Below are 20,794 nucleotides of genomic sequence, written 5' to 3'. Positions count from 1 at the left end.
AAAAATGGATGAAGATATAGACAACTTCAACAAGGAAATTCTAAAACAAATCAATAAATCAAAAAACCCCACAAACACACAAGACCAACAACACAATGAACAAAGTAAAGATCAGTTAGAAGACAAAATAAACCAGAAACTTCAAAAGGTAGATAAAAATCTACCCCAAATAAAACTATAAAGAAAAACACAATAAGAATAGGTGTTTGGAACGTCCAAGGATCCAATACCATCCAATCTGCCAGCATAATAAACACCGTTTTAGACAACAACAAGCTGGACGCAGCACTTCTAACTGAAACAAATATAAAAACAAATAAAATTTACTCAATAAATCAACAATATAAAAACAAAATAACACACCACGCACCAATTGATAAAACAGGACAAGGGGTGTCACAAATCATCATCAACACCCGCAATAGAACTTCCTAAACATCTCAAAAAATACAATAATTCACTCAGTACTTTCTATAAATAAAAAAAAAAAAAAAAAAAAAAAAAAAAAAAAAAAAAACCCAAGTTAATCAGAAAAATAAAAAAGATAGAAAGAAAATAAAATGAAAATCACAAACAACACCACAAATATTAAGCAACACAAATGCCTACAAAAAATAAGCGAAATTGTGGATAAAACTCAATTAAAAAAAAAACAATTCAAATACGTCATAAACATCAATCACGAACCAGACGATAAAATAAAAAAAGATTTAGAAAAAAGTTTGGACAAAAAAGATGTTTTAATCAAAAAGACCCTGTAAAAAAAAAAAAAAAATAAAATGAGATCTAGCATCTCAAGGAGAAGCAAATAATAATTGCGTTATCCAATTCAAAAAAAAAAAAAAAAAAAAAAAAAAAAAAAATAAATCGATTATTTTTAATTAAACTATGGTGCACACTGAAGTATCCAAATTATTGTTTAAAAATAAAATAATTATTTTTATTATTTTTTTTAATAAACACTATTTCTATTATTCTATTAAAAAAGAAATAAAAATTGATAATCCCTTTTCAAACCCTTTCCAAACACTTTTAATTCAAGGTCTGTAAAAAAAAAAAAAAAATCTCAAAGAGAAGCAGACTACAACTATCCAATTCAAAAAAAACTAATAATGGCCAAAAAAAAAAAAATTCTTAATTTAAATAAAATATAACAGGATGGCATAAAGTTATGAAAAAAAAAAAAAAAAAAATCTCCACTAAACAATTTTTTTTTTTTTTTTTTTATCGGAATTTTTCATACCTAAATTTCCAAAATTTTCAACCCAAAAAAATACGTGATACCAGTGATTTTTCTAAAATATCTTTTTTTTTTTTTTTTTTTTTAACATTTATATTTTTAATTTTTTTTTTTCAATTATTTATTTTTTTAGTGTAAAATAAATTAAAAAAATGGAAAAAAAGATACTTTTATTTCTTTTAATTCTATCCATTTCATTTAATAATTATTTTGTCTCATCAACATCATCGTCATCATCATCATCAAGTGAATGCCATCAAAAGATTTTTAGCGTTTCAGAAGTTAACCCATACAATATTAATAGTTTAGTTGTTATTCAAGGTATTTTTTGTTTAAATAGTACAGAAGGAATTAAAGTTTCACTCAATGTACCAGAAGAAGGATCAAATATTTCATATGGATTAGATTGTGATGATAGTTTAACAATTGATTCAATTGGTGAAACCATTACATGTAGATTATCAGATAATTATAGTGGTAAAAATGCAGTAAACTTTACAACATTGGCAATTGTAATGGTTTATACACCAATTCCAGTACCAACACCAACACCATCAAAAACTCCAACAAAACAAATTGCTGTTGGACCAGTACCAGTATTAGGAACTAGTAAATATATATTCACAAACAGTAGTTGTCCAAGTGGTTGTTCAGAAAATGGTTTCTGTGATGTTGGAAATACATGTAGATGTAACCAAAACCAAGCATCATTTGATTGTAGTGTCAGAGTTTATAACCAAACTTCATTACCATCACCAATAGTCCAAGCATTTAACACATTTTCAATGAGTTCATCAAATGAGCAATTCAGTGTTGTTCTATCACATATCATTGCAAATCCTGCTGGTTCAACATCAGATATTTCCATGGTTAGTCAATTATCACAATATGCAGTCAGTGGTAATTCATCAAGCAAAGTTGGTTTATCTTTTACATTGGATGGTACAACCTATACAAATGGTAAACCATCTTCAAAACCATGGCTTAACCAATTGCAATATGATGTTGGCTTCACTTCAGTTGAGGAACCATCATTTAGCTATGAAAATTACAAAGGTGCCTATTTACCATTATCATCATCAGCAGCCACAATTACTTTAACTCCAACTATTAATATCAACTATTTACCAACTGTTTATTATACAACTAGTGGTGGTGCAACTTATTCAATGATATTTAAAATATCGAATCAACATGACTCAATGAGTGGATATTCAAATGTTTTCTCTGAAACTTCAAATTCAATCACATTATCAAGTGGAGATGGTAAAAACTCTTTAATGGTTATTAGTTTATCTGATATCTATAGTTTTAATCAAACAACCGCACCAAATCATGCTTATCTTTCATTGCTACCAAATCCAGGTTCTTCTTTAATAAGCAATTATGATTCAGATTCTTTATATGTTTCAGTTAATATACCATCAATCTATAGTACAAACAATCAAAATCCATATACAATTCAATTGAATATCAATGTTTATGATATTGATACATCATCTCATTCTAAACTTCCAAAATGGGCTCTTGGTCTAATTGTAGGTTTCTCTGTATTCATCGGTATTGTAATTATTTTCATTATAGCTAAATACATTAAAACAAAACGTCATAATTATTCAAGAATAAATGATCATCATCATCATGGCCATTATTAAATAAATTAAAATTTTTAATATATTGTTATAATAGAAAAATAAATTATAAATTATATAAAATTAAAATTTTTTTTTTTTTTTTTTTTTTTTTTTTTTTTTTTATTTTTAAGTTTCTAAATGGATATTATTTAAAATACAAAAAAAAATAAATAAAGAACTAATAATGATAATAATATTTTTTTTATAAAAAAAAAAAAAAAGAAAAGAAAAGAATAAAAAATAGAATTATATTACTATTATAATTTTTACAACAACCTTTAACAATTTTTATTTTTATTATTATTTTGATTTAAATTTATAATAAATTTATAATAAATTATTGAAAATATTAAAGAAAATGTAAAAGTTAATATTGTAATTAATAAACCTATATTAAAAAGTGATTCATTTGAACCAATAAGTTTTGAATCAATCATTACCAATATTACCAATTGTAATAAATTTAAAAAATTATTTAATTTATAATCTGTCAATTTCTTATATGGATGGAATACAAATTGTAAATAAGAGAAAATGAATTGAATAGTTGTTATTATTAAAATGAATAATACATGATTGAATAACATTATAATTGAAATTATAATAATAATAATTGATTTTAAAATTATAATAAAATCCCACCATTTAAATTGATCCCTATATTCATTTGATTTTTTATTATTATTAAATAATAAATATGTTGAACCAATTGAAATAATTTTAATAAATTTATTATAATAAAAATTATTATTACTATTACTATTATTATTATTTATATTATTATTATTATTTTTATTATTATTATTATTATCATTATTATAAATTATTTTATAAAAAAAACAATTTAAAATTAAAATTGTTAAAATTAAAAATATTAAAATTAATAAAATTAAAGAAATTGAATAAAATAATGAATGAGTTGAATTTTTAAAAATTATTGAAATATCAATTAATAAATAATTGATTGAATTAATTTCTTTTGAAATTACTAAAGAGAATAAATTAAATAATAATGGTTGAAATAATAAAATAATTAAATTAAATTTTACTTTTAAATTTCTTTTAAAATCATTTTTAAATTTAATATGTAATTTATAATTTTTTTCAATCAATTTGAAATTCATTAAATTTCTTTTAGCAATTTGTGGTAGAATTGATGATGATGAATTAATTATATTAAATGATAAATTTGAAAAACCAATTGAAAAAACCACCAATATTGAAATTAATGATAAAAATGATTTCCAATAATATATTAATCTAAAACTACAAATATCATCAATGAAATCAATTGAAAATCTAAATAATTGTAATAAATAAATACCAGGATATGAAATGAAAATAATTGAATTAATTTGAATCATTAAAACTATTGGTATTATTAATGTTGATAAATTATATTTAAATAATGATAAAATTAAACCAAAAATTATTAAAAATAAAACATATGGTAAAAATAAAATTGATTTAAAATCTTTACAACATCTAACTAAATTCTTTCCATTTGAAGGATACATTTCAAATTCATCATCATTTCCATAATCTGTATCATTAATACATCTTGAACATAAATTACCACGATATAATTCATTTAAACATTTATTTTTTTCAAAACAAACTCCAATTGAACATTCATAAACTTTTAAAAATCCAATACCATTATTGTTATTATCATCATTATCATTACTACCACTACTACTACTACTAATACTACTACTGCTACTACTATTGCTACTATTATTGCTACTATTATTATTATTATTATTATTTTGAATAATTAAATAATAATTATTAATTGAATGAATATCACTTTCCATACAAATTATATTTTCTGAACAAATTTTACATGATCCTTGATAATTATAAGAACCCATTGGACATGATGTACATATACCAGTTTCATTATTATAAATTTGATAATCTTTACAAACTGTTCTATTTGCTTTAATTTCTACAGATATATTTAATTCTTTAATTAATACACTTACTAAAAAATAATTAACATTTGGTGGAGCATTAAATTGGAAATCAAATGTACCAAAACCACCTTTTAATACAACTTGTTCATTTTTAACAATTATTGAATTATAAAGAGTTACTTTTGAAATTGTTACATTTGATAAATAAACTCTATCTGAAATTAAATTTTTATAAAAATCTTCAACTTTAATTGTTGGTTTTGATAAACTTGAATTTAAATCTGGTAATTCAATACTAACAATACTTGGTACTATTATTGTTTATAAAAAAAAAAAAAAAAAAAATTAATAACTATTAATAAATAAATTATTAATTAATAAATTTATTTACCTGAAGCTATAATATCACCATAAATTGCTTTATTTTTACCAAAATAATTATTTGGAAAAGATATATTATTAAATAATTGATATTTAATTAATTCAGTATAAAAAACACCACCAATTGATGCAGAATTTAATTGAAAAAATGATGATTGTAATTTAGAGATTTTTGAAGTTTCATCAATATAAGCTACACCACCATTAAAAGAATTTGAATTATTTGTAAAAAGTGCTTTATTCATCGAAATTGATGATTGACTAAATAAACCAATTGAACCAGTTACTGAATGAGTTGATTTAAATGAAGAATAATCAATTATAATATCAGATTCACTTGAATAAATTAAATAAGAACCACTTGATAAAATATTGTTACCTTGAATGTTTGATTGTTGAGTAAATTTTAATTTACTATCACTACCAATATAAATGAAATGATCACTATTTTGAATATTAAATAATATTGTTGAATCTTCAAATTCCACATTTGTATTTTCAACAAAATACATTGATGATGAAATTCTAATATTTTCATTTAAATTGTAAAGATTCTCATTTGATATGAAATTAAATTCAGTAAATTCCAAATCCGAATTATATGATTCAATAACACTACCCATAAAATAATTATTTGAAATGGTTATATTTGTAAAATGTACACGTGAATCATTAAATGTGAATAAATTAACAAATGATATACCTTTAATACTATCGATTTTGAATGACTCAAAATCAATATGATCCCCTAAACTTGATAATAATTTACCTAAATTATTAACATATTCAATATTTTTAAAATCAATTATTGAATCTTTTGAATCTATTAATATTGAAAATGTATTTCCAATCAATGAGGTAGTTTCAAATGATAGTCTAGAATCATCATAAACTAAAAACATTGTACCAAAACTAAATAATCCATTAAATTCTGAATTAAAGAATTCCAAATTCGATGAAGAATCAATTGAGAATAAATTCGTCTGAAATACAGTACTATTCATTGTAATACCATCTACATAAACAAAACTATTACTATTTATAATTGCAAATGGTTCAATACCAATACCAAAATTTGATAATGTACCACTCATTTCCAATCTTGATGAATTTGAAATTAATAAAAAATTACTAGTAATACAATAAACTCTTTCAAAATTACAATCTTCAATTATCAACCTACAATTTGAATTACATTTTAAAACTTCACCAACTGTTGAAAATAGTTCTGTAAATATTGTTTTTTCAAATTTTGCACTTGATTCATTCTCAATCAATGCAATTAATGATGAATTTGTAATTTTACAATTTAATAAATTAATTGATGATTTTGATAAAATTGAAAATAAATAAATTCTATTACTTAAAATTGGATTTTTAAAAAAACATTCTTCACATTCAAACTCTGTAGATTCTAAAAATTCAAATAAATTATTATTATCATTATTTATTGATTCAATTGTTACATTTTTAAATTTAATTATTGAATTTTTAAATTTAAATCCTTGAATATTTAAAAATGTTGAATTAAATAATTCAACAATTGGCATATTATTATTTGAATTATCTAAACTATCTAAACCATTATCATTTGAACTATTATTTGAATTATTATTATTATCAATATTATAAATTAAAATTGGAAAACCATTAAAATTATAATTTAAATTTGTAATTGTTAAATTTGATGGTAATGATTTAATTTCAATGAAAATAAAATTATTTTCGTTTCCTTGAGAAGTAGATATGAATTGAAAATTTTGAAAATCTAATGAATTCAATTCTAAATTACTTGAATATAATTTAATGAATGATTTTGTATTAATTTTAGTACCTAAATTTTCATTAAATATTATTTCACAATCATTTACAATTATAAAAGATTTAAATGTTGATAAATTTTTAAATAAAACTTTTTCGATTGTTATTATTGATTTATCTGTACCATATAAAATTGATTGATAATTTGTATCCTCATTTGAATCTGCTTGTAATTTTGAATTTATTAAATTAAATTTTATACCATATCCAATTTCAAAATAATTATTTATTCCATTACAAAATCCTTTACATTTTTTAATTATTATATTACAATTATTAATTATAAATTCACTATTATTTGTTTTACTACCAAGTAATCTTGTATCGAAATATCCACCGATAACATCAACATTTGTAAGATATAAATTTGAATAACCTTTTGTAAAAAAGAAACAATAATTAAATGTTGAATAATTTATTAAGAATAGTCCAAGTAAATTACTATTTTCACCACCATTAAATGTAATATATTGATTTGTTAATGTTGAATTATAAATTGTTAATTTTGATGTTAAAAAATAAATTTTAAATGAATAATTATTATTTTGCTCTATAGTTGATTGGTTGTAAAGCATTAATGTTGAATTATTTTCAACTGAAATTAAATAATAAGTTAAATTAAATGATCCATCAAATAGAATTTTTGAATCATTTAATATAAATTCTGATTGATTATCAATTACTAATATCATATTCCCAATATCCACTTGTTCATATATAAATTGAATACCATTAATTTCAATTCTACTATTTGAAAACATTAAATTTAAATTTATTATTATTACTTCATAATTATTATTATTATTATTATTATTATTATTATTATTATTATTATTATTATTATTATTATTATTATTATTATTATTATTATTATTATTATTATTATTATTATTATTATTATTATTAATGGTATCATTTATATAATAATATTGTTGAAATTTAATATCAATAAAATTTTCAAATTGATAACGTATGCAATAAGTGCATGAATAATTGCCAATTCCAATATTAACTATTATTGGTTGTGATGGTGATGTTTGATTAATTAAATTTAATATTTTACATATACTAAAAAATGGTGAAGTTATTGTACCATCACCACTTGTATCATTTCCATTTTTATTTACATATAAATTAATTTCATTGATTGATTGTGATGATTGTGGCGATTGTGGTGATTGTAGTGATTGTAATTGAGAATTGTCAAATTGTTGAAACGATTTATTAATAAATAAAAAAAAAATTAATAATATTGAAAAGAATATTATTTTTTTTCTCATTATTTTATTTAATAATTTTAATTTTAATTTTTTTATATTTTTTGAATCATTATTATTGTATTTTAAAAAAAAAAAAAAAAAAAAAAAAAAAAGTGGCTGTAACTAAAAAAAAAGTTGAAAAAATAAATTATTTCAAAAAATTGAGTAGGGAAATTGGTTCAAAAAAATAAAAAAAAAAAAAAAAATAATTTGAGTGATTATTTTAATTTTCAGTAGTTTGTAATAAAAAAATGTAAATATGTTTCATTTGAACTATTCAAAATTTTAGTTAATGTAAGTATATATATTTAAAATTTTTTTTTTTTTATTTTATTTTTATTTTTTTTTTTTTTATAACAAAAAAAAATGTTCGAAAAAAAAAAAAAAAAAAAAAAATTGACTAAAAAAAAAAAAGTGAAAATAAAAAAACGAAATTTAAAAAATCAAAAAAAAAAAAAGTAATCTTTATTTTTAAGAAAACTATTAATGTCAAAAAGTCTGAAAGGTCTTTTTTTAATTCAAAGCGTTTCGGTGTTTCTGGAATAGATTAAATTGTTAAAGTTCAAAATAATAAAAAAAAAAATAATTAATATTTCAGTGTTATTCATTATCACTTTTTTTTTTAACCAAAAACTATTTTTAAATTATTAAAAAAAAAAAAAAAAAAAAATACATAATATTCTGTGAATAATAATTATTTTAATCTTATGATTATTTTAATCATTTCCAAATTAACTTTTTATTTTATTATTCCTTTACTAGAATTATTTAATTAATCAATTTTTTTAAAAAAAAAAAAAAAAATCAAAAAAAAGAATTTGGTTTATTTTTAGTTTAAAAACTTTCAAATAATTTTATTATAATGATAAAATAATTTATTGTTTTTTTTTTTTTTTTTAAACTTTATTTGTTTAGTTTTAAATTTTTATTTTTTTTATTTGTTTATTTTTTATTTATTTATTTACTTATTTATTTATTTATTTTTTTTTTTTTTTTTTTTTTATTTTTTTTTTATTTCATACTATCGGCTTGAACTTGTGATAATGCCAAGAAAATACCTTGCACCAATCAATTCGAAATTAATTTGAATTTTTCTATTTTTTTTTTTTTTTTTTTTTTTTAATTTTCAATATAATCGGAGTGAAGTTTGGTTTATTATTATAATATGGACAAATGTTCAGCGCGAAAGATATTTTTAATTTCTAAAAATATTATTGCACAAAAAAAAAAAAAAAAAAAAAGGTTTTTATTTAAAAAAAAAAAGAAAAATAAAAAAAAAAAAAAGAAAAAAAACCAATTTTATCTGATTTTTTATTGATTTTTTTTTTTTTTTTTTTTTTTTTAAAAAAAAATTGTTTTTTTTTTATTTTTATTTTTTTATTTTTTTTTTTTTTTCATGAAAAATAAAATTATTTTGAGAGGATAGAAAAAAAAAAAAAAAGCAAAAATAAAAATAAAAAAATAATAAAATATAAAAAAAAAAAAAAATTTGTACATATATATAAATAAATAAATAGGATTTTTTTCTCACACATAAACACACACGCACACACAAAACACACAAACAATTTAAATAATAATAATAAAAATAAATAAAAAATGCAAGAAATAATAAAATTTTTAAATGAAGGTATTGCAAAATCAGATAATGTTTTTATATTATCAAGTGTAAATAAAAGTGATAGCGATTTAGAAGAAATGGTTTCAGAAGATTTATTAAAACAATGTTCAAAATGGAGTGTTGAAGATTTTAAAAAAGCAGTTGAAGAATTCATTACAACCACTACATTAAAATCATGTCAAATTTTAAGTACAATTAATTCTGTTGTCATTTTTATGATCTCAAAAAAATTAAAAATTAATCGTAAGTCATTATTATTTTTTATTATTTTTTTTTTTTTGGATTTATTTTTATCTATTTTTATCGTGTGCCAAAAATAAAAAAAAAAAATTAAAAAAAAATTAAAAAAAAATGTCGGAGTGGAAATAAAAAAAAAAAATAAAAAAAAAAAATTTGCCAGTCGCTGACTTCTCTTTTTTCAATTTTATAAAACGAAAAAAAAAAAAAAAAAAAAAAAAAAAAAAAAAAAAAAAAAAAAAAAATAGAATTAGAAGAATGGGTTAAAAGTAATAATTACATTTTAAGAGCATTATCAACTTGTTTATTTATTAAATATTATATGGAAAATAAAGATGATAAAAAAGTAATAGAATTATATGAAACCTTAATTACATTAGAATCATCAGATCAAGTTAAATTCTTTGCCATTCAAGCACTTTCATCTTTAGATATTATTATAAATTGGAGATTCGAATTATTTGAAATTTTAGTTAATGTAATTATATAATTTTAATTTTTTTTTTTTTTTTATTAATTTTTTTTTATTTTTTTATTTATTTACTAATTTTTTTTTTTTTTTTTTTATTTTTTTTATTTTTAAAAAATTAGTATTTGGATTTATATAAAGATTTAGATTCAGGAGATGGCCATATTGCAATTAAAACAATTAAATTCTTTTTATCAAGAGTTGGTTTAGTATTAGGTACACAAATTGAAGAGAATGATCAAGCATTCATTGATCAAGCATCATCAGAGAAAACACCATTTGATTTATTATTAAAAGTTTCATCAATTGAATTAATGCAAAAAACCAAAGAGTCATTATCAGGTTTAGTTTCATTATCATTGGGTATTTTCAATGGTCAACAATTATTAACCTCTGAAAAGAAACAGGAATTATCTTCACATCTTTTAAAAAATCTTGAATATCAATTACCAATGTTGGCTGATAAAAAACAAAGAGCAACTTATTTCATGAGTATTTGTTGTTATTTAACTGACTCTGATCAAGAACAATATTATTTAAAAAATATTGAAAAAATAACGTATGTAAAATATTAATTAATATATTAAAAAAAAAAAAAAAAAAAAACAAAATTTATTAATTTTTTATTTTTTTTTTTCCAAAAAAATAAAGTAATGCTGGTTGTGAATCATTAGAAAAGAATGAATCAACATTTTTATTACGTGAGAATAAAGTTGTTGGATTATTTATAAGAGATAATGTTGAAAAGATTATTGAATATTTGAATAGATTCATATTGGTAAATGGTGGTGGTGGTGATGATGGCGTTGATGAAGAGGAAGGTGAGATTAATAGTGAATTCATTTCTGTTTTCCATTCAATTTTAAAGAATACCGATTCAAAATTATTCATTGAAAAGTTTTATTCAATCTTGGTTGAATATTTAAATACATGGAAGGAGGAACATCTTACATTGGAGGAGACTCAAGGTTTATTTGAAATCTATCAATCATTACCATCCGTTGAGAGTAAAGAACAGTGTATCAAACTTTTATCATGCCATGAAAGAGCAATCTCGAATGATGTTATCTATTGTTTAGAAAGTGGTGATTTGGATGATATCTTAACACCAATGGAATTCTATTTACAATTGATGACATTGGCACCAAAAGAATGTCAACAACATTTCATGTTTTCCATTCAAAATCATCTTTCCTCTTATTTCGTCATCTTGTTTGAGGATTCCAAAGAGGAGGGTCAATATGGTGGTCTTTACAATGACTATAAAGATTCTGACAAAGAAACTATCGATAAACTCTTTGATCAATTCTTATTATTAAAATCTCAAACTTGTACAACTAAAGACTCAAAGAGTTTATTCTTTAAAGAATTTGTTACTGTAGAAAGTAAATATTGTCCTCTTTTTAGAAAATATTTTGATTTAAATTAAATTAAAAAATTTATAAAAAAAAAAAAAAAAGAAAAAAAAAAAAGAAAAAAAAAAAAAGAAATAAATAATTTAAAAAATATATATACAAATAATATTTATTTGAAAAAAAAAAATAATAAAAAAAAAAATAATAAAAAAAAAATAAAAGAAATTATAATAATAATAATAATTTAAACATAAATTAAATTTAAAACTATTTTTAGTCTAAAAAAAAAGAAAAATATCTTTTTTTTTTTTTTTTTTTTTTGAAATTTCCCATTCAAAATATTATTTTTTTAAATATTTTATAAATTTTTTTTTTTATTATTTTTTAATTTTATTTTTTTATTTTTTTTTTTTGATAAATCAAAACTGATACTATTTTTTTTATTATTATTTTTTTTTTTTTTTTTTTATCAAATATTTATTAACTTCTCATCGTAAATGACAAATTATTATCAAAATTAATCATCATTAATGAAATTAAAAATTAATAAATAAAACCAAAAAACATAACCTTATAATAATAGTAATAATAATAATAATAATAATAATAATAATAATAATAATAATAATAATAATAATAATAATAATAATAATAATAATAATAATAATAATAATAATAATAAATTATAATAATAATAGTAAAATATAATAATAATAATAATAATAATAATAATAATAATAATAATAATAATAATAATAATAGTAATATATAATAATAATAATAATAATAATAATAATAATAATAATAATAATAATAATAATAATAATAATAATAATAATAATATTAATATTATTTTTGTTAAAAAGTCTCTCCTTTTTTTTTTTTTTTTTTTTGCATGCTATTTATTCAAAAATAAAAAATATCACTACTAAATTATTCTCTACAAAATATAAAATAAAATATATACATATATATTTATATTTTATTATTAAATATTTTTATAATTTACTACCACACTCACACACACGCACACTACCAATTTTACTACAATAATACTACCACACTACCACACTACCACACATTAATACAATAGTAAAAAGATAAAACGATATCTTTTCACCAATAAAAATAAAATCACACATTCACTCCATCCCACATAAACCCGCTGAAACTCTGGTATTACTGAATTTTTTTTAAAAAAAAAGAATAAAACAGACACCAAATAGAAAATATAAAAAAAAAAAAATAATAAAATAGTAATAAAAAAAATTTATTATTTCAAAACTTTGTTGGTTAAAATTTATATTCCAACTCTGTATTCTAGTCAACCTAATCTCTTTGATTAAATTAAACTTTTTAATATAAAAATAAAAATAAAAATAAAAAAAACAAATAAAAAAATAATAAAAACTATTATTCTTTTCCCAAAAAAAAAAAAAAAAAAAAAACAAAACAAAACAAACAAAACCTTTAATAATGTCTGATACTATAAATAGTAGTAATGGCAATAATAATAATGAATTAACCGATTCTAATTATTCAATAACAAAGGAAGAAGAAGATTCATTAAAGAATAGTATTGACAATGTAAATATTAATATAAATGATGATCAGGATGATGATAATACAAGATACTTAAAGAAAAGAAATAAAAAAAAAATTGAAAAAGAAAAAGGTTTACATAGATTTTATAAACCTCCTCATATTATTAAAAATAAAAGAACACAACGAACCATTTCATTCGTTTGGGGTGTTTTAACAATTTTAATATCTGGTACTCTATATGGTTTTAGTGTTATTTCTAATGAAGTTAGAGATAGATTAGATTATAGTCAAACTGATATTGGTTTAGCAATTTCACTTGGTGATGTTGGAATGTAAGTTTTTTCCACTTTTTTTTTTTTTTTTTTTTTTTTTTTTTTTTTTTCTCTTCTCTCTTCTCTCTCTCTCTCTCCAAATTCCTAACTCATATTATTAATTTAAATATAGATACATTGGATTAACAGTTGGGTATTTCTTTGATTTATTCGGACCATTTTATACATCATTGTTAGCAACAGTATTATATATCATTGGATATATGGGTGTTTGGGGTATTTTAAAGGGTACAATAATTAACAATGTATACTTGTTATCATTCTTTTTATTTTTAGTTGGTCAAGCTTCACATGCAACATTTACAGCTTCAATCGTTCCAAATGTTCATAATTATACAATTAAACATAGAGGAAAGGTAATTATTATTTATTATTTATTATTTATTATTATTTATTATTATTATAATAATAAAATATTAATCAATTTATTTGTATTTTATTTTATTTATTTATTTTAGATTGGAGGTATATTAGTTGGTATGTTTGCATTATCATCGGGTATTTTTGGTATTATTTATAAATCAACATTTAAAAAGAATAATGATGTCGAAGGATATTTATTATTTTTAGCCATTCTCCTTAGTTCTGTTGCATTTATTTCAGCATTTATTGTTAGAGTTGTAAAGGTTGAGGGTGTCGAAGAACCAGAAATTCAAAGTGATAGTGATGATGCTGATCAACTTGATAATTCAATTGATAAAAAAGAACAAAAATTAAGTGATCAATTCAACCAAAGTACTGAAGATCTAACAATAAGTGGTAATTCTATTACAAATGGTGGCAACATTGGAATTGATGAGGAGAATGGTACCTCTAGTAGTGGTAGTGGTAGTAGTAGTGATAATAACAAGGGTAGTGGTGACTTAAATAGTAGTGATGTTAATATGCAAAAAAAAGGAGGTAAATTAAAAACTTTAATTAATAATATTACTAATAATAATAATAGTTTAGATTCTTCTAGTTATAAATTACTAAACAAAATCGAAGATTTTGATGAGGTTGCAGCTATAGGTGCAGATTTAGATGTAGAAAGAAATCCAAATTATTTAGATGGTAAATAAAAAATTATTATTATTATTATTTTATTTTCCTCTCTCTTTTCATTATTAACAAATAATAAATTATTAAATGTTTATAGGTAGAAGAGATATTTCAGGTTTAAAATTATTAAAGCAATGGGAATTTTGGTTAATGTGGATTATTTATTTCTTTGCAGCAGGTACTAGTTTAATGTTTTTAAATAATATTGCAGTTATGGCTCAAGCATTTAATAGACCATCTTCAATTCATAGGTATGTTTGTTAATAAAAACTAATTACATGTAAATAAATAAAAAAAAAAATAAAAATTAAACTGTTATTAATTAATTAATATACATATTATAGTGATCTTGTTATTATTTTCGCATGTAGTAATTTGACAGGTAGAGCTGGAAATGGTTTATTATCTGATTTTATGTTTGTATTATTTTTATTTTATTTTATTTTTTGGAATTATTTACTACTATTATTTATTTAACATTATAATTAATTAATTTTTTTTAAATTTTTTTATTTATTTAATAGATCTAAAAAATATTCTAGATTCTGGTGCGTTGTTCTATCTAGTTTTATACTCTCTTTAACTCATTTAATCATTTCATTTGAATTAGATGCTTTGTTTTATCCAGCAACTATAATTACTGGAATTGGTTATGGTGGAATGGTTTCAATTATGGTATCATTAACAAGTTTAAGATTTGGTCCAAGAAGATTTGGTATTAATTTCGGTTTTGTAAGTTTTCCTTTTTCTCTCTCTCTTTTTTTTTTTTTATTTTTTTATTTGTTTTTTTATTTTTTTTTATTTTTAAAATTAAAATATTAATATTTTACTTTTTTTTCTTTAGTTGGCAATTTCATCAGCATCAGCATCACTTGCCTTTAGCACATTTAGCAGTAAGATTTATGATAGTTTATCAGTAGATGGAGAAAAGTGTCATGGAACTCATTGTTTTAGAACATGTTTTATTTTAAGTTTTGTTTTCAATTTGGTTTGCATCTTTATTGGAATGTTTATCATTTTTAAACATAGAAGGAATCAATTAAGAGGAAAATAATTACTTAACAATAAATAATAAATAAATAGTAAATGGTAAATAGTAAATTAAATAATACATAAATAATAATAATAAAAAATATTTATTATTTTAAAATAAAAGATAAAACAATTTATAAATATAAATTTTCTTTTTTTTCTTTTTTTTAATCAAAAATAAAAAAAATAAAAAAAGAAATAGAATTTAATTTTTTTTATTTGCATTAAAAAAAAAAAAAAAAAATAAATAAAAAAACAATCAAAAAAAAAACAATCAAAAAAAAAGAAAAAAAAGAAAAATAGTGCTGTTTTGTTTTAGAAAGAAAAAAAAATGCCTTGTGTTTTGTTTTTCAGTATGATTTTTTATAATGAAACAATTTTAAAAGATATTTTTTTTTGACAATTTAAAAAGATATTTTTTTTTTTATGAAAGATATTTTTTTTTTTTTTTTCACCAATATAAAATTTTTTTTTTGTTTCTTTATTGAATATCAAAATTTTTTTTTTGAAAATAAATAAAAAAAAAATAGAAAAGAAAAAGAAAATTGTTATTTAAAGAAACAAATGAAAGATACACAAATTTTTCAAATCACTCAAGAGGATGTTGATAAAATTATTTATGCCTTTGATGGTTGTCAATGTGGTGAACTTTATAGATTTTTAGGAGTTAAAAAAGAATATACTATTGATAAAATTGCTCTTACATATAAAGAAATTAGAAGTAATTTTGAAAATGATAAAATGACTCTTGAACGTTTAGATGTGGCATATTCAATAATTTCAGATAAAAGATTAAGAGATTGCTATGATAAAAATTTTTATAACGAGTTGGTAAGAATAGAACTTGAATATAATCAATCAATAAGTAAAAGAAATAATGCTCTTCTCAGTATGGTTGGAACTGCTTTGGCACCATTGGAAATGGTATCGGTTATTATACACACTGCACCAAATTCGTCATCATCAGTTAGTTCAATGAAAATTCTTCAATCGTTCTTTAAAAATAATGGGTTTTTATCAGTGGGTAAAATCTTTTTAGCACAAGCAGTTCTTCCATCAACTATTGGAATATTGGTTCAACAACAACTTTACAGATTAAAAGATAAATTCGCATATCCATTCTCTAAAACCGGTAAAATTACAGATGAAATTATAAACTACTTTTCATCATTCATTGTTATATTTCCAATTGAATGTTATGTACAAACTGTAAAGTATTTATCATTTTTTGAAGTGATTAAAAAAGTTGTACTTTGTCAAGATGGGGTGACTGGAAAATTCAATTTTAAAAATTTAGCCCACACTTTTATTTCGTCATTTGGAATTTATGTGTTAAGTAAAACTTTAAGAATTGGAGTTGATAAATTGGAAGGATATATCGAATCGAAATCAGTGGAGAATCCAAATTCAGCAATTTGGAGAAACGCACTCTTAATTAAATCAGTATACGTTAAAAGTATTTTAATGTCATTGGTTCTAGCCCCACTTGAAGCAATTAATTCTCAATACTCTTATTTATATGTTCAACGTTATCTTGGTAACCCAGTTCAAATATTAACAAACAATCCAATCTCATTAGCAGTTGATTTAGTAAAAACCCAAGGATTTAAAAAATTATATAAATCTTTACCATTTTCCTATTTAATACATTTATTGGAAGGATTTGTATACTCTTTTTTAAAAGGAGATTTAGAATATTCAGAATAAATTTAAAATTAATAAATAAAAAAACAAGGATTTATTAGTATATTATAATAAAGATTGTGAAACTTTTTTTTTAAGTGAATATTTATTATCACAAAAAATTAAAACCAGTTCCAAGCAAAATCAAATTAAAATAAATATTTAAAAGTGTTTCTAAATTGTGGTATTTTGTTAAAAGCATTAATCATAAAAATTATAAAAAATAAAAAATAAAAAAAAAGAAAAAAATAAATTTAAAGTCATAACAAATTAAAATTGTGGCATTTATTTTTTTTTATTTTTTATTTTATTTTTTGAATTATCATTTGCAAATAATGCCTTTTTTTAAAAAAAAAAAAAAACTTTTGGATAATTAAGAGACACCTAACTGGTCAAAAAAAAAAACAAAAAAAAAAACAAAAAAAACATAAAAATGATTTTTACCATATTTACAAAATAAATTCTAATAATGCCCATAAAAAATTGGAATTATTTAATAATATTAATAAAAAAAAAGAGTACTAAAAGTCAATTTAAACAACACGTTTACAACCATTTTTTATTTTTATTTTAATTTTTTTAAAAAATAAAAAATTGCCAAATTCACCCAAAAAAAAAAATCTAATTTGGAAAGTTTTGGTTAAAAATAAATTTTTTTTTTTTTTTTTTAATATTTTGTGGAGAAAACTTAAAAACAAAACCTCTTTTCTATTTTTTGTTTAGAGAAGAACCAACTTACTTATCAAAATCACAATAAAAAATAATCTTTTCTTATAATGCCCAAAAAAAAATAGATTGTTTGAATTTTAATTATTTATTTTAAGAATTAAAATTTGATTTTTTTTTTTGAGAAAAAAAAAAAAAATATTTAAATTTTTTTTTTTTTTTTTATTAAATAATTAAAAATTAAATAATTATAAAATTTTCTAACATCTTAAAATTTTCTAAATAAATTAAAAAATTAAATAAAAAATGGCTGGGTAATATAAAGATAAAAAAAATTTTCATTTTTAATTGAAATTGTATCTAATAAATAACCTAAAATTATTATTATTTAGACCATGGACTTTACAACCAGGACAATCTCAAGGATCAATTGTAAATTTTATTAAATTTTATAATATATTTATTTCATTTTAAAATCCTAACCTTTTATTTATTATTTTTTTTATTTTTTTATTTTTTTATATATTTTTAGCCAACATGGGCAACAAAACCAACAGTTGTTAATTGTGAAGTTGATGGGGGTGGTGTTGGTACAATTCAAATGCAAGCTGGAGTCTCACCAGCTGAACAGGATACATTTAATGACTTTGGCGAATATGACCGTAGTTTTGGAGGATTTGAATTAACCTTAACAAACAAAGGTTCAACTGTTTTGACTTGCAATACTGTTTAATATTTTTACCATCCATCTTTGGAAAATTCCTGAAATATTAAATTTCAAAATATATAAAAACAATAGAAAATATAAAAAACAAAAAAAAAAAAATTGCAATAAATAAAAAAAATTAAGTTAAACTCAAATTGAATTGAAATAATGCATTTTTTTGAATCACATTTTAGAATTAAACATAATTTTTTACATAATTATTTAAATTCTTCATCCTCTTCATCACCATCTTGTCCATTTCATAATAAACACCATCTTCTTTACCGTCATATGAATTCTAAATCTTCATTAAATTTCCATATCTCGAGTAACCATGATTTCTTCTTGTCTTGTTCTTGATTGATAACATAATCTTCATTCTCTTTTAAAGTAATTTTTTCATCACTCGAGTTATCATTACCTTATTTATCATTTTCCTTTTATCAATCAAGTAAAACTATTGTTTCCCTTTCAAAATCATTTAATTTTTTTTTTTTTTTTTTTAATTAATTTATCTCTATTTCCACAACAATTCTTTTTTTTTTTTTTTGTTTTTAATTTTTAAAAAAAAAATAAAATAAATTATGGCTTACCCCACATAAATATCTTTTTTTTGGGAAATATCTAATAAAAAACAAAAAATTTTTTTTTTTTTTATTTTCACTTTTAATCAAAAAAAAAAGAAAATAAATCAATTATTATTAACATTAAATAAAAACAAATGAAAGATTCACAAATTTTCCCAATTACTATCGAAGATGTTAAAAAAATTTGTTATGCAATTCAGTATCATAAATGTGGTGAACTTTATAGATTTTTAGGAGTTAAAAAAGAAGATACTATTGATAAAATTGCTCATACATATAAAGAAATTAAAAGTAATTTTAAAAATGATGAAATAGTCACGGCCAGCTTGGATGCAGCATATGAAATAATTTCAGATAAAAGATTAAGAGATTACTATGATGAAAAATTGTATGATGATATGGTTAGAGAAGAACTTAAATATTTTCAATCATTAAATCAAAAAAATCAAACCCTACTCTCAACAATTGGAGCTTTATTAGCACCATTGGAAATAATCTCACTTGTAATAAATACAACTCCAAGTCCACCATCAATTAGTTCACTTCAAATTCTCAGATCTTTCATTAAAAAACATAGTGCATTTTCATTAGGTAAAATCGTTTTGACACAAGCAATGCTTCCTTCAACTCTTGCAATGATAATTCAACCACTTTTTATATTGAAGGATAAATACACCTATTCATTCTCAATGGTTGGTAAATTAACAGATGAAATTGTTTCCTATCTCTCTACATTTATTATAACCTTCCCACTTGATTGTTATATGCAAACTGCACACAATTTATCGTTTTTGGAAGTAGTTAAAAAAGTGGTACTTTGTCAAGATGGGGTAACTAGAAAATTAAATTTTAAAAATGTAGCCTACACTTTTATTTCATCATTTGGAATGTACGCATTAAGTAGACTCTTAAGAATTGGTTATAATAAAGTTGAAGCATATGTTGAGTCGAAATCATTAGAGAATCCAAATTCAACATTTTGGAGAAACTCACTCATAATTAAATCAATATACGTTAAAAGTATTTTTATGTCATTGTTCCTCGTTCCATATGAAGCAATTCATTCTCAATACTCTTATTTATATGTTCAACGTTATCTTGGTAAACCAACTCTATCATTATCAATCAATCCAATCTCATTAGCAGTTGATTTAGTAAAATCTCAAGGATATAGAAAATTATATAAATCTTTACCATTTTCTTATATCTCCCTTTTATTAGAAGAATACCTTATTTCTAATATATCAACAGACCTTTAATTTTTTA

The 20,794-nt window shown here is 20.3% G+C and overlaps 7 protein-coding genes across 7 annotated transcripts; 6 read left to right on the top strand and 1 right to left on the bottom strand.

The window, feature by feature from the left end:
* Nucleotides 1-1,392: 1,392 nt before the first annotated feature.
* Nucleotides 1,393-2,895, top strand: DDB_G0286983 (hypothetical protein; the record flags this gene model as incomplete). Its single annotated transcript, XM_632401.1, has 1 exon — nt 1,393-2,895. One exon carries the CDS (start codon nt 1,393-1,395, stop codon nt 2,893-2,895), a length of 1,503 nt encoding a protein of 500 aa, XP_637493.1.
* Nucleotides 2,896-3,152: 257 nt separating this feature from the next.
* DDB_G0286981 (hypothetical protein) lies at nt 3,153-8,275 on the bottom strand (the record flags this gene model as incomplete). The annotated part of the gene is made up of 2 exons (XM_632400.1): nt 3,153-5,104; nt 5,185-8,275. 2 exons carry the CDS (start codon nt 8,273-8,275, stop codon nt 3,153-3,155), a joined length of 5,043 nt encoding a protein of 1,680 aa, XP_637492.1.
* Nucleotides 8,276-9,853: 1,578 nt separating this feature from the next.
* On the top strand, nt 9,854-12,010 carry DDB_G0286959 (hypothetical protein; the record flags this gene model as incomplete). Its single annotated transcript, XM_632399.1, has 4 exons — nt 9,854-10,118; nt 10,361-10,590; nt 10,704-11,140; nt 11,233-12,010. The coding sequence occupies 4 exons, from the start codon at nt 9,854-9,856 to the stop codon at nt 12,008-12,010; spliced, it is 1,710 nt and encodes a 569-aa protein (XP_637491.1).
* Nucleotides 12,011-13,412: 1,402 nt separating this feature from the next.
* On the top strand, nt 13,413-15,908 carry DDB_G0286979 (hypothetical protein; the record flags this gene model as incomplete). The annotated part of the gene is made up of 7 exons (XM_632398.1): nt 13,413-13,813; nt 13,926-14,169; nt 14,272-14,866; nt 14,952-15,105; nt 15,199-15,270; nt 15,379-15,586; nt 15,699-15,908. The coding sequence occupies 7 exons, from the start codon at nt 13,413-13,415 to the stop codon at nt 15,906-15,908; spliced, it is 1,884 nt and encodes a 627-aa protein (XP_637490.1).
* A 542-nt stretch (nt 15,909-16,450) lies between these two features.
* DDB_G0286977 (hypothetical protein) lies at nt 16,451-17,593 on the top strand (the record flags this gene model as incomplete). Its single annotated transcript, XM_632397.1, has 1 exon — nt 16,451-17,593. The coding sequence occupies one exon, from the start codon at nt 16,451-16,453 to the stop codon at nt 17,591-17,593; it is 1,143 nt and encodes a 380-aa protein (XP_637489.1).
* Nucleotides 17,594-18,541: 948 nt separating this feature from the next.
* Nucleotides 18,542-18,968, top strand: DDB_G0286957 (hypothetical protein; the record flags this gene model as incomplete). The annotated part of the gene is made up of 3 exons (XM_632396.1): nt 18,542-18,549; nt 18,628-18,667; nt 18,768-18,968. 3 exons carry the CDS (start codon nt 18,542-18,544, stop codon nt 18,966-18,968), a joined length of 249 nt encoding a protein of 82 aa, XP_637488.1.
* A 694-nt stretch (nt 18,969-19,662) lies between these two features.
* DDB_G0286955 (hypothetical protein) lies at nt 19,663-20,787 on the top strand (the record flags this gene model as incomplete). Its single annotated transcript, XM_632395.1, has 1 exon — nt 19,663-20,787. One exon carries the CDS (start codon nt 19,663-19,665, stop codon nt 20,785-20,787), a length of 1,125 nt encoding a protein of 374 aa, XP_637487.1.
* Nucleotides 20,788-20,794: the final 7 nt, after the last annotated feature.

The sequence above is a fragment of the Dictyostelium discoideum genome, assembly GCF_000004695.1.
Source record: "Dictyostelium discoideum AX4 chromosome 4 chromosome, whole genome shotgun sequence".
In the NCBI taxonomy this organism is placed as follows: Eukaryota; Evosea; class Eumycetozoa; order Dictyosteliales; family Dictyosteliaceae; genus Dictyostelium; species Dictyostelium discoideum.
Note: the sequence above shows the minus strand (reverse complement) of the source record. Positions and strands in the feature narration are given on the sequence as shown.